At 44.9% G+C, this 12,500-nt stretch overlaps 2 protein-coding genes across 7 annotated transcripts in view; both read left to right on the top strand.

Moving 5' to 3' along the window:
• Mctp (multiple C2 domain and transmembrane region protein) overlaps nucleotides 1–12,500 on the top strand; it is a 490,516-nt gene that overhangs the window by 311,227 nt on the left and 166,789 nt on the right. The window lies entirely within an intron of this gene.
• The window catches only part of LOC138853620 (rho family-interacting cell polarization regulator 1-like), a gene marked incomplete at its 3' end in the record, with an annotated part of 26,383 nt that overhangs the window by 6,731 nt on the left and 7,152 nt on the right, over nucleotides 1–12,500 (top strand). Inside the window, exon 2 of the mRNA XM_070091511.1 lies at nucleotides 8,661–9,535. Within this exon, the coding sequence (XP_069947612.1) occupies nucleotides 8,661–9,535 (875 nt within the window). The remainder of the gene's footprint in view (nucleotides 1–8,660; nucleotides 9,536–12,500) is intronic.

Genomic DNA, 12,500 nt, shown 5'->3' with positions numbered 1-12,500 from the left:
AGGAAGACACAGTGCTGTGGCTGACATCCTTGTCTATGTCAGATATCAGGATGAGGAACAAGATGGGAGCGAGTACTGTGCCTTGTGGAACAGAGCTTTTCACCGTAGCTGCCACGGACTTTACTCTGTTGACTACTACTCTCTGTGTTCTGTTAGTGAGGAAATTATAGTCATGAGGCTGCAGTGTCTGACAGTTGTGATGAATGGTTTGAAAAACCGACAAGTTGATTGAGACACTTATGCAGCATATGGGAATCTTTATTCAGGAAACGTTTCGCCACACAGTGGCTTCATCAGTCCAATACAAAGAGGAAGGCGTAAGGAGAGGAGGAGAATGAGGTAATCAGTCCCTCAACCTGGAGTCGATGTGTTCAGTCCATCAATCTTGTAGAATGTACAGTATAGGGCCGTAGACGTGGCTTATATACTGTAGTGAGGTGAGGTCGGAGGCGGGGTCATAGTGGTACCATCCACTACGAAGTAGGTCTTCGTCCAAAGGTTGAACAAGTGTTGAAGAATTCTTTGTAACAAGATCCCATGATGCTGCAGTGTCTGACAGTTGTGATGAATGGTTTGAAAAACCGACAAGTTGAAGATTGAGACACTTATGCAGCATATGGGAATCTTTATTCAGGAAAAGTTTCGCCACACAGTGGCTTCATCAGTCCAATACAAAAAGGAAGGCGTAAGGAGAGGAGGAGGGGATCTTGTTACAAAGAATTCTTCAACACTTGTTCAACCTTTGGACGAAGACCTACTTCGACTAGTGGATGGTACCACTATGACCCCGCCTCCGCCTGCTTCACCTCACCTCACTACATAAGCCACGTCTAAGTCTGTATATATTACATCTGCATTCTTTTTGTCTTCTAGTGCATCTAGGACCTTGACTCCAGGTTGAGGGACTGATTACCTCATTCTCCTCCTCTCCTTACGCCTTCCTCTTTGTATTGGACTGATGAAGCCACTGTGTGGCGAAACGTTTCCTGAATAAAGATTCCCATATGCTGCATAAGTGTCTCAATCTTCAACATGTCGGTTTTTTTAAACCATTCATCACACACATATGCAACAGTTAGGTATCTTTATGTCGAAACGTTTCGCCTACACAGTAGGCTTCTTCAGTCGAGTACAGAAAGGTTGATAGAAGCAGAAGATACTTGAAGACGATGTAATCAGTCCATCACCCTTAAAGTTTTGAGGTGGTCAGTCCCTCAGTCTGGAGAAGAGCATTGTTCCATAGAATGATGGAACTGATTACATCGTCTTCAAGTATCTTCTGCTTCTATCAACTTTTCTGTACTCGACTGAAGAAGCCTACTGTGTAGGCGAAACGTTTCAAAATAAAGATACCTAACTGTTGAACATTAAAATGGTATAAAATACCGACAGATTGTTAGGTAAGACACATATGCAACAGTTAGGTATCTTTATTTCGAAACGTTTCGCCTACACAGTAGGCTTCTTCAGTCGAGTACAGAAAAGTTGATAGAAGCAGAAGATACTTGAAGACGATGTAATCAGTCCATCACCCTTAAAGTTTTGAGGTGGTCAGTCCCTCAGTCTCAACTTTTCTGTACTCGACTGAAGAAGCCTACTGTGTAGGCGAAACGTTTCGAAATAAAGATACCTAACTGTTGCATATGTGTCTTACCTAACATACCTAACTGTTGCTTATGTGTCTTACCTAACAACCTGTCGGTATTTTATACCATTTTAATGTTCAATATGGAGATGAAGTGACAGGATGGAGCCTTATATAGCACCAGAAGGTGAGACGTAGGTCACTAGAAGAGGTAAGAACGCAGACGTTGTTAAGCCAGGTCCCCCCCCAAATCCAGCCGCTCCCACTAGTAGAGGTTGTCGTAGTTGATTGTAGGTCTGTACCAAGATACCAATCAACTTCGACAACCTCTACCAGTGAGAACGGCCGGACTTGAGAGGGACCCGACTTAACAACGTCTGCGTTCTTACCTCTTCTAGTGAGTCTGGCCCTGGGGCAGAGTGCATGGGCATGTCATTTATCGCCTGTTCAAAGTCATTTGGCGTCAGGATAACATCGGATAGGCTTGTGTTAACTAAATTCTGTGGCTCTCTCATAAAAAATTCATTTTGAACTTCGACTCTCAGTCTGGTTAGCGGCTTGCTAAAAACTGAGTCATATTGGGACTTGAGTAGCTAACTCATTTCCTTGCTGTCATCTGTGTAGGACCCATCTTGTTTAAGTAGGGGCCCAATACTGGACGTTGTTCTCGACTTTGATTTGGCATAGGAGAAGAAATACTTTGGGTTTCTTTCGACTTCATTTATGGCTTTTAGTTCTTCCCGCGATTCCTGACTCCTATAAGATTCCTTTAGCTTAAGTTCGATGCTTGCTATTTCTCTGACCAGTGTCTCCCTACGCATTTCAGATATATTGACCTCTTTTAGCCGCTCTGTTATTCTTTTCCGTCGCCTGTAAAGGAAGCGCCTGTCTCTTTCTATTTTACATCTACTCCTCCTTTTTCTTAGAGGAATAAGCCTTGTGCATACATCGAGTGCCACCAAGTTAATCTGTTCTAGGCATAAGTTGGGGTCTGTGTTGCTTAGTATATCTTCCCAGCTTATATCGGTTAGGACTTGGTTTACTTGGTCCCACTTCATGTTTTTGTTATTGAAGTTGAATTTGGTGAATGCTCCCTCGTGACTAATCTCATTATGTCGGTCTGGGGCTCCGCGCATACATGTCTGAACCTCAATTATGTTGAGATCTGAGTATATTGTTTTTGATATGGTGACATTTCTTATCAGATCATCATTGTTAGTGAAGATGAGGTCTAGTGTATTCTCCAGTCTAGTAGGCTCTATTATTTGCTGGTTTAAATTGAATTTTGTGCAGAGATTTAAAAGCTCGTGTGAGTGTGAGTTTTCATCAGAGCTGCCTCCTGGTGTTATTACTGCAACAATATTATTTGCTATATTCCTCCATTTTAGGTGCCTTAAGTTGAAATCCCCCAGGAGCAAGATGTTGGGTGCAGGAGCTGGAAGATTTTCCAGACAGTGGTCAATTTTTAACAGCTGTTCCTGGAATTGCTGGGATGTTGCATCCGGAGGCTTGTAGACTACCACAATGACTAGGTTTTGGTTCTCGACCTTTACTGCTAAAACTTCCACTACATCATTTGAGGCATTAAGCAGTTCTGTGCAAACAAGTGACTCTGCAATGTACAGGCCAACTTTACCCCCCCCCCCTTTTGCCTGTTCACTCTGTCACATCTGTGTAGGTTGTAACCTGGGATCCATATTTCGTTGTCCAAGTGATCCTTTATGTGGGTCTCAGTGAAAGCCGCGAACATTGCCTTTGCCTCTGCAAGCAGTCCACGGATGAAAGGTATTTTGTTGTTTGTTGCTGGCTTTAGACCCTGTATATTTGCAAAGAAGAATGTCATCGGACTGGTGGTATTGTTGGTACTGGGGGGGGATTTTTTTTCCGGCATTAGTATCTGTATCTGTTGGTTTGGAGTGGAGGCCATCGACTGTGGTTCCACTCCAGGAATGACTGGATTTGGTGTACGATTTCTGCCATTTCCTGCCAGTTTTTTTTCCTTCCTGACACTAAAAAACCTCTCCCTCTTGAGTGGCTGTGGCTACCCAGGTTTTCCCATGGTCTGGATGTTTTGTATCTTTTTGTCCCCTTTAGATGGTGTGCCTGGCAATTTAAGTTATAGCACAGTCTTTCCTGTACTGAAGAGGTACACATTTCAGGGTGAAAAAGCTTACAGGAAGGGAGTTTGCATTTTCCTGTTGTCATATGGGCACGGCATTTTCTAGGGTGGTCATAGTTGCACGTCCCGTCTGTTTTTCCAGATTTCCCATGTCTGCAGATACCAAGTGCATAGTATGTGCACAGGCTTGGTTTCCGTTTGCCTTGGGTTTCTGTGACTATTCCCTGTTGGTGCATGTTTACCTGTCTTATTCCTATCCTCCCTAGCACCAACAATGGAGCTCCCACCAGTTGTTTTTGGTAATATATCCTCACTATTGCTAGTGGAGTCCTCTTGTTTGCTATTTCCTGTGGTATTTCTAGTTTGCAATATTGGTTTTATCTTATCTTTGACTACACTTGTTTCCCCACTACGGCTCCTGTCCCCTATGAGGTCATTTATATGTATTCCTTCCTGCGTATAGTTCCCGACTACCTGGACAAAATCTCCAGCTTCACCATTACTGTCTCCCAGGACAGCACCTCCAGCTTCACCATTACTGTCTCCTATGACAGCACCTCCAGCTTCACCATTACTGTCTCCCAGGACAGCACCTCCAGCAGCTTCACCATTACTGTCTCCCGTGACAGCACCTCCAGCTTCACCATTACTGTCTCCCAGGACAGCACCTCCAGCTTCACCATTACTGTCTCCCAGGACAGCACCTCCAGCTTCACCATTACTGTCTCCCAGGACAGCACTTCCAGCTTTACCATTACTGTCTCCCAGGACAGCACCTCCAGCTTCACCATTACTGTCTCCCAGGACAGCACTATCAGCCCCACATTTACTGACTACCAGGACATCACCTCCAGCCTTACAGTTTCTGACTACATGGCCAGTATCAAGGGCAGTACCATTCAGCCCAGACTTTTTATGTTCTCATCTGTTGTAGAAAGCTTCCAGGTTGTCTATGAAAGCAGCTTTGATGTTGTCCTCTTTTAATACCCTTGTGATTTTAGTCCACAGATTTATCTCATTTGGGCATACCCAAAAACACTTCCCTGTTTTAATACTGCTTGTAGCTAGTTCTTGGATATCTGCACAAGGGGCGTGACACCAATTTCCACAAAAATGGCAATTTATCCATGTGGAAGCCCGTTTGTTTGATTGACTGCAGACTACACAGAGCTTCATAATGATTTGAATGGTTGATTTACTGTAATTCTACTAGCAACCTCTTGAATATTCTATTAATAACCTCCTTAAATGAAGCTCTAGCTATTTGTATATCTATTTCTAACTGTACTTGTATATTGGACAGCTTATCGTGTACGTTCCTGATTTATATTTATTGTTTGTGTTTGATAAGGGCGCCTACAACCCCATCCATTTACAGTCTGCTTTATTGTCCAACGAATCCGTTTGAAACCGGTCAAGGGTTCGACCAGTCAGGGGTTCGGAACCAGTCTGATCTGATCAGTGGGTCACTTATTTAAAACATACTGGTCGGTGATTTGGGCTAACACATGAAGGATCTACTGGAAATTATCTACCCGAGTAATATGTGATTTGATTGATACAAAAGTATAACTTGCATGTTGAAGAACCGGTGACTGCTGGCAGCTCCTACAGTGACGAACGGTCGAGCCTCAACCCTTGTTTATCAATCGCTGTATCTAGCTTTTCTAGGTTTTTTTCGTCTCCACCACAATAAATGCTATATTATCACTATAGTTGACTGGTGGAAATTTTGGAGGAAGGGCGCTTTTTCTGTAGTAATAATTGCTTCTCGTTGTGTATATTGCGACCGCTGGTAACTACAGGTTATATGAGATTCACAGTATGCGTCTGGTATTTCAAGAAAAAAGAAACTAATGAAAGTCACTCCACTCCACTAAGTACCATTATAATACTGGTTAGTTGCTACTACAACACTGTATTCTGCTATTCACTGGTATCACTAGATTATATGCGAGTACACTAGCAGGCCAGGAAGATTATTAAAACAGCTGATCTCTGTGATAAGATTCTGGCGACTTCTGGCACCTGCCTCTATAGGCTTATCACTTCATTTACAAATTCACCTGTTTTCAAATGACACTTTAGCCTTTATCATCTATATACTAGGGAGCCACTGTAGTATACACTATACACTATGTATACACAATGTTATCAGGGAGACTTTCTTTCCTCTGACAAAGAAAAGTTCTATTATTATTATTTTGCACACGGCACACAGGCCTATGATTCCCTTCTGGCAGTAAACTCTGCTAGGTACTGCACACTAATTCTCCTTTTTTGACTCAGTATATAATGTTTTCCGCCCAAGATTGGTTCCAGGCGCTAGAGGGATGTATCGTATAGGATTGATGGCACAAATTAAAGTTCTAGCACGTAAGAGCGACCGTGAAAACACGAGAAAACTCGGAGCACAACGAGGCACGCTGACACGCAAAACAACCTCAAAACTGCAACAAATAGGTGAGTATAAGGAGGATTTAGACTCATACAATTGTACTCAACGTGTACCTCTGATACACGTTAAATACAATCAACACACTGTACACAGAATCTTAATTTTTAAAGGGGTGGACGAGTAAGCCAGCGGAAGGCCTCGGTCAGATGACCTCAAGCTCCCGTGGCGGGTCATCAAGTGACTAAGACCATCGTCAGGAAACACTTGTCTCGTTTCCTGACGAATCTTGCTTAACCTAACCCAACACAGTGTGTTTATCAGACAAGATGCACATGCAGCAGCGAGGTACCAGAGGTCTAGCATGCTGGTATTTTTGGTCGGTGGCCAGAATGAATGTCGTATATCAGTGGTATTGCAACACCTGGGTATCTTGTAGACGTTTCTCCCTCCAGTGGCTTTATCAATATATTACATGGACATAATATGAAGACTAGAAATTTGTACAGCAGACAGTGGAAGACGATGTAAATAACTTAGAAAGGCACAATACATTGACTGAACAATACACAAATAACCCGCACATAGAGAGAATCTTTTGACGACATTTCGGTCTGAGTTGGACCATATACAAGACAAGGTAATCAGTCCCTTAGCCTAGGCTGAGGGACTGATTGCCTCATTATAGATGTTGCACATGTGTCTAATTCATCAGAATGAGTCCCAGGCCGCTGGCTTGTTAATTGGGCTTAAAAACTGATGATAAATCAAAGAGTCATTAGGCTGCATGTCACCTGTTCACCACCCGTCAAGAGTACTTCAATATCTATAAAGTAAACTCACAGTGCATATACGCTGAGAGCTATGCAACTCTCGATGTCTACAGCCTGTGACTGCCGGTACAAGCTCTACTTTAAATTAAGCCACTGGCCTAGCCGTCAATGCTCTAGGGCCACTCATCTTGACAGTCAAACACCAGAGAATCTAACAGAATCCCAGTGTGGAACTGTTGGCATCTCCATCTAGCGCCTTGCTGCCCATTTACTGCCCCCACCAGCTGGGTACGCATGGGAAAATGTGGAATGTGATATACGCCACAAAATGAGTAATTATAACGTGTGTGGGAGTGTTCCAAACCCTGTCCGTGATGGGGGTGGTGGTGCTGTTGTTGCTGTTATTATTGTTGTTCCTGCTGCTATTACTGCTGTTTCTGATGTTGCTGCTGTTAAAGTTGCTGCTCTTACTGCTATTGTTGCTGTTGCTGTTGCTATTACTGCTACTGCTGTTACTGTTGCCGTTCTTACTGCTATTGTTGCTGCTGCTGTTACTGCTGTTGCTATTGCTGCTCTTGATGCTATTATTGTTGCAGTTGTTGTTGCTATTACTGCTGTTGCTGCTATTACTGTTGTTGCTGCTGCTATTACTGCTGTTTCTGTTGCTGTTACTTCTATTGTTGTTTCTGCTGCTGTTGCTGTTATTACTGCTGTTGCTGTTACCTACCATTATTGGTGTCGTAAAAGACTTCCCCCTGACAACTGCAAGTCGTTACCGCTGCGAGTTATTATTCCGACTCTCCCAGAACGATTACATCTCCTGTGACAAAGACCCCACGACCCCTCCAGCGACCACACCACCTGACACGACCCCACCCCCTCAGACAACCCCAGGCAATAACCACACCTCAGATAACGACCTCAGGCAACGACCATGTCTTGGGGGTTCGTCATGAGATATTTGAATAAGAAATACACACATTGGATGTCTTGGAGACGTATAATTAAATGTCTTGAGGGGTAGCCCAGACCTTCCTGGCGGGAAAACAAAATGAACGCTGTGGCCTACGGCTCACATGTGAGGATCTCGTGACGTCACAGTTAGAAGGGACCCTTACTATAAATAGCTGGGATTATTTAAGTGCTCTACACAAGTACACATTAACACTACTGTCGAGATGAATGGTTTGAAAAACCGACAAGTTGAAGATTGAGACACTTATGCAGCATATGGGAATCTTTATTCAGGAAACGTTTCGCCACACAGTGGCTTCATCAGTCCAATACAAAGAGGAAGGCGTAAGGAGAGGAGGAGTATGAGGTAATCAGTCCCTCAGCCTGGAGTCGATGTGTTCAGTCCATCAATCTTGTAGAATGTACAGCATAGGGCCGTAGGCGTGGCTTATATACTGTAGAGATGTGAGGTGAAGCATCATGGTATCTTGTTACAAAGAATTCTTCAACACTTGTTCAAACCTTTGGACGAAGACCTACTTCGACTAGTGGATGGTACCACTATGACCCCGCCTCCGCCTGCTTCACCTCACATCTCTACAGTATATAAGCCACGTCTACGGCCCTATGCTGTACATTCTACAAGATTGATGGACTGAACACATCGACTCCAGGCTGAGGGACTGATTACCTCATACTCCTCCTCTCCTTACGCCTTCCTCTTTGTATTGGATTGATGAAGCCACTGTGTGGCGAAACGTTTCCTTAATAAAGATTCCCATATGCTGCATAAGTGTCTCAATCTTCAACACTACTGTCAACCAAACTCCTCAGACAACGACCCCAGGCAACGATCACACCACTTCATGCTACGCGCACACCATCCCAGGCAACGACTACACCCTCTGGCAAAGACCACACAATCCCAGGCAATGATCACACCACCTCAAGCAATGATCACACAACCCTAAGCAATGATCACACCACCTCAAGCAATGATCACACCACCCCAAGCAATGATCACACCACCTCAAGCAATGATCACACCACCCTAAGCAATGATCACACCACCTCAAGCAATGATCACACCACCTCAAGCAATGATCACACCACCCCAAGCAATGATCACACCACCCCAAACAATGATCACACCACCCCAAGCAATGATCACACCACCCCAAGCATTGATCACACCACCCCAAGCAATGATCACACCACCCCAAGCAATGATCACACCACCCCAAGCAATGATCACACCACCCCAAGCAATGATCACACCACCCCAAGCAATGATCACACCACCTCAAGCAATGATCACACCACCCCAAGCAATGATCACACCACCCCAAGCAATGATCACACCACCCCAAGCAATGATCACACTACCCCAAGCAGTGATCACACCACCCCAAGCAATGATCACACCACCCCAAGCAATGATCACACCACCCCAAGCAATGATCACACCACCCCAAACAATGATCACACCACCCCAAGCAGTGATCACACCACCCCAGGCAATGATCACACCACCCCAAGCAATGATCCCACCACCCCAAGCAATGATCACACCACCCCAAGCAATGATCACACCACCCCAAGCAATGATCACACCACCCCAAGCAATGATCACACCACCTCAAGCAATGATCACACCACCCCAAGCAATGATCACACCACCCCAAGCAATGATCACACCACCCCAAGCAGTGATCACACCACCCCAGGCAACGATCACACCACCCCAAGCAATGATCCCACCACCCCAAGCAATGATCACACCACCCCAAGCAATGATCACACCACCCCAAGCAACGATCACACCACCCCAAGCAATGATCACACCACCCCAAGCAATGATCACACCACCCCAAGCAATGATCACACCACTCCAAGCAATGATCACACCACCCCAAGCAATGATCACACCACCCCAGGCAACGATCACACCACCCCAAGCAGTGATCACACCACCCCAGGCAACGATCACACCACCCCAAGCAGTGATCACACCGCCCCAAGCAATGATCACACCACCCCAAGCAATGATCACACCACCCCAAGCAATGATCACACCACCCCAAGCAATGATCACACCACCCCAAGCAGTGATCACACCACCCCAAGCAGTGATCACACCACCCCAGGCAACGATCACACCACCCCAAGCAACGATCACACCACCCCAAGCAATGATCACACCACCCCAGGCAACGATCACACCGCCCCAGGCAACGACCACACCCTCAGACATCACACCACGCTAGGCGACGATTACACCAGACAACAATCACACCACCCTAGGCGACGATCACACCAGATAACAACAACACAACCCCAAGCTTTGTTAAAAGTACTTCTGGCAGTTTGGCAGACACACAGACAATGATCAGTCTAAGTATGTGGTCAGTCTTATGGTCACTTTCTGGAACACTAAGTGCTTCATTGTCCACTTGTTGAGGAATATAGAGATAGTGAAGTAATCTTTGAGTTATGCCAACGTATCTTATTAATGAAAATAAGATACCGGACATATTAAGCAAACATCCCAAATTTGCTTGAAACAAATAAGACACAATCTGTCGATACAAATCCAGGTGTACTGATAATCATTGTGTGACCTAGTCCTTAGTCCTCTTGGGTATCCATATGTTCTTGCTCTACCGTCCACATGATGGATATGACGTGCACAATAATCTAGCCACTACAGTCCACAGTATGGGTATAAGGTACACAATAAACTAGCCACTTCAGTCCACAAGATGGATATAAGGTACACAAATTAGCCACTACAGTCCCAGGATGGGTATATGATACACAATAAACCAGCCACTACAAGGCACAGTATGGATATAAGGTACACAAATTAGCCACTACAGTCCCAGGATGGGTATAAGGTACGCAATAAACTAGCCACTACAGTCCACAGGATGGGTATAAGGTACACAATAAACTAGCCACTACCGTCCACAGATTGGGTATAAGGTACACGAACTATCCACTACCGTCTACAGGATGGGTATAAGGTACACAATAAACTAGCCACTACCGTCCACAGGATGGATATAAGGTACACAATAAACTAGCCACTACCGTCCACAGGATGGATATAAGGTACACAATAAACTAGCCACTACCGCCCACAGGATCGATATAAGGTACACAAGCCACTACCGTCCACAGGATGGATATAAGGTACACAATAAATAGCCACTACTGTCCACAAGATGGATATATGGTACACAATAAACTAGCCACTACCGTCCACAGGATGGATATAAGGTACACAATAAACTAGCCACTACCGTCCACAGGATGGATATAAGGTACACAATAAACTAGCCACTACCGTCCACAGGATGGATATAAGGTACACAATAAACTAGCCACTACCGTCCACAGGATGGATATAAGGTACACAATAAATAGCCACTACCGTCCACAAGATGGATATTTGGTACATAATAAACTAGCCACTACCGTCCACAGGATGGATATAAGGTACACAATAAATAGCCACTACCGTCCACAAGATGGATATATGGTACACAATAAACTAGCCACTACCGTCCACAGGATGGATATAAGGTACACAATAAATAGCCACTACCGTCCACAAGATGGATATATGGTACACAATAAACTAGCCACTACCGTCCACAGGATGGATATAAGGTACACAATAAACTAGCCACTACCGTCCACAGGATGGATATAAGGTACACAATAAACTAGCCACTACCGTCCACAGGATGGATATAAGGTACACAATAAACTAGCCACTACCGTGACAGCACCTAGTGATAGCAGGTAGAGGATCCTTGTTGATGTAAATAGTTAAGAAACTGACACGTTTCTCCAGCCAGTGACTTCTTCACTCCAGTACAGAGAAGAACGTGTCTGACAGATGGGAACGTGTCTGACAGATGGGAACGTGTCTGACAGATGGGAAAGTGTCTGACAGATGGAGAAGTGTCTGACAAATGGGAAAGTGTCTGAGATGGGAACGTGTCTGACAGATGGGAACGTGTCTGACAGATGGGAACGTGTCTTACAGATGGGAACGTGTCTGACAGATGGAGAAGTGTCTGACAAATGGCAAAGTGTCTGACAGATGGGAACGTGTCTGACAGAGAAGTGTCTGACAAATGGGAAAGTGTCTGACAGATGGGAACGTGTCTGACAGATGGGAACGTGTATGACAGATGGGAACGTGTCTGACAGATGGGAACGTGTATGGCAGATGGGAACGTGTATGGCAGATGGGAACGTGTCTGACAAATGGGAACGTGTCTGACAGATGGGAACGTGTCTGACAGATGGGAACGTGTCTGACAGATGGGAACGTGTCTGGCAGATGGGAACGTGTCTGACAAATGGGAAAGTGTCTGACAGATTGGAACATGTCTGACAGATGGGAACGTGCCTGACAGATGGGAACGTGTCTGACAGATGGGAACATGTCTGACAAATGGGAAAGTGTCTGACAGATGGGAACGTGTCTGACAGATGGGAACGTGTGTGACAGATGGGAACGTGTCTGACAGATAGAGAAGTGTCTGACAAATGGGTACGTGTCTGACAGATGGGAACGTGTCTGACTGATGGGAACGTGTCTGACAGATGGGAACGTGTCTGACAAATTGGAACGTGACTGACAGATGGGAACGTGTC

This window comes from Cherax quadricarinatus, chromosome 35 (genome assembly GCF_038502225.1).
Source record: "Cherax quadricarinatus isolate ZL_2023a chromosome 35, ASM3850222v1, whole genome shotgun sequence".
Taxonomy (NCBI): Eukaryota; Metazoa; Arthropoda; class Malacostraca; order Decapoda; family Parastacidae; genus Cherax; species Cherax quadricarinatus.
The sequence above is the reverse complement of the archived record's forward strand: the minus strand, read 5'-3'. Positions and strand labels throughout refer to the sequence as shown.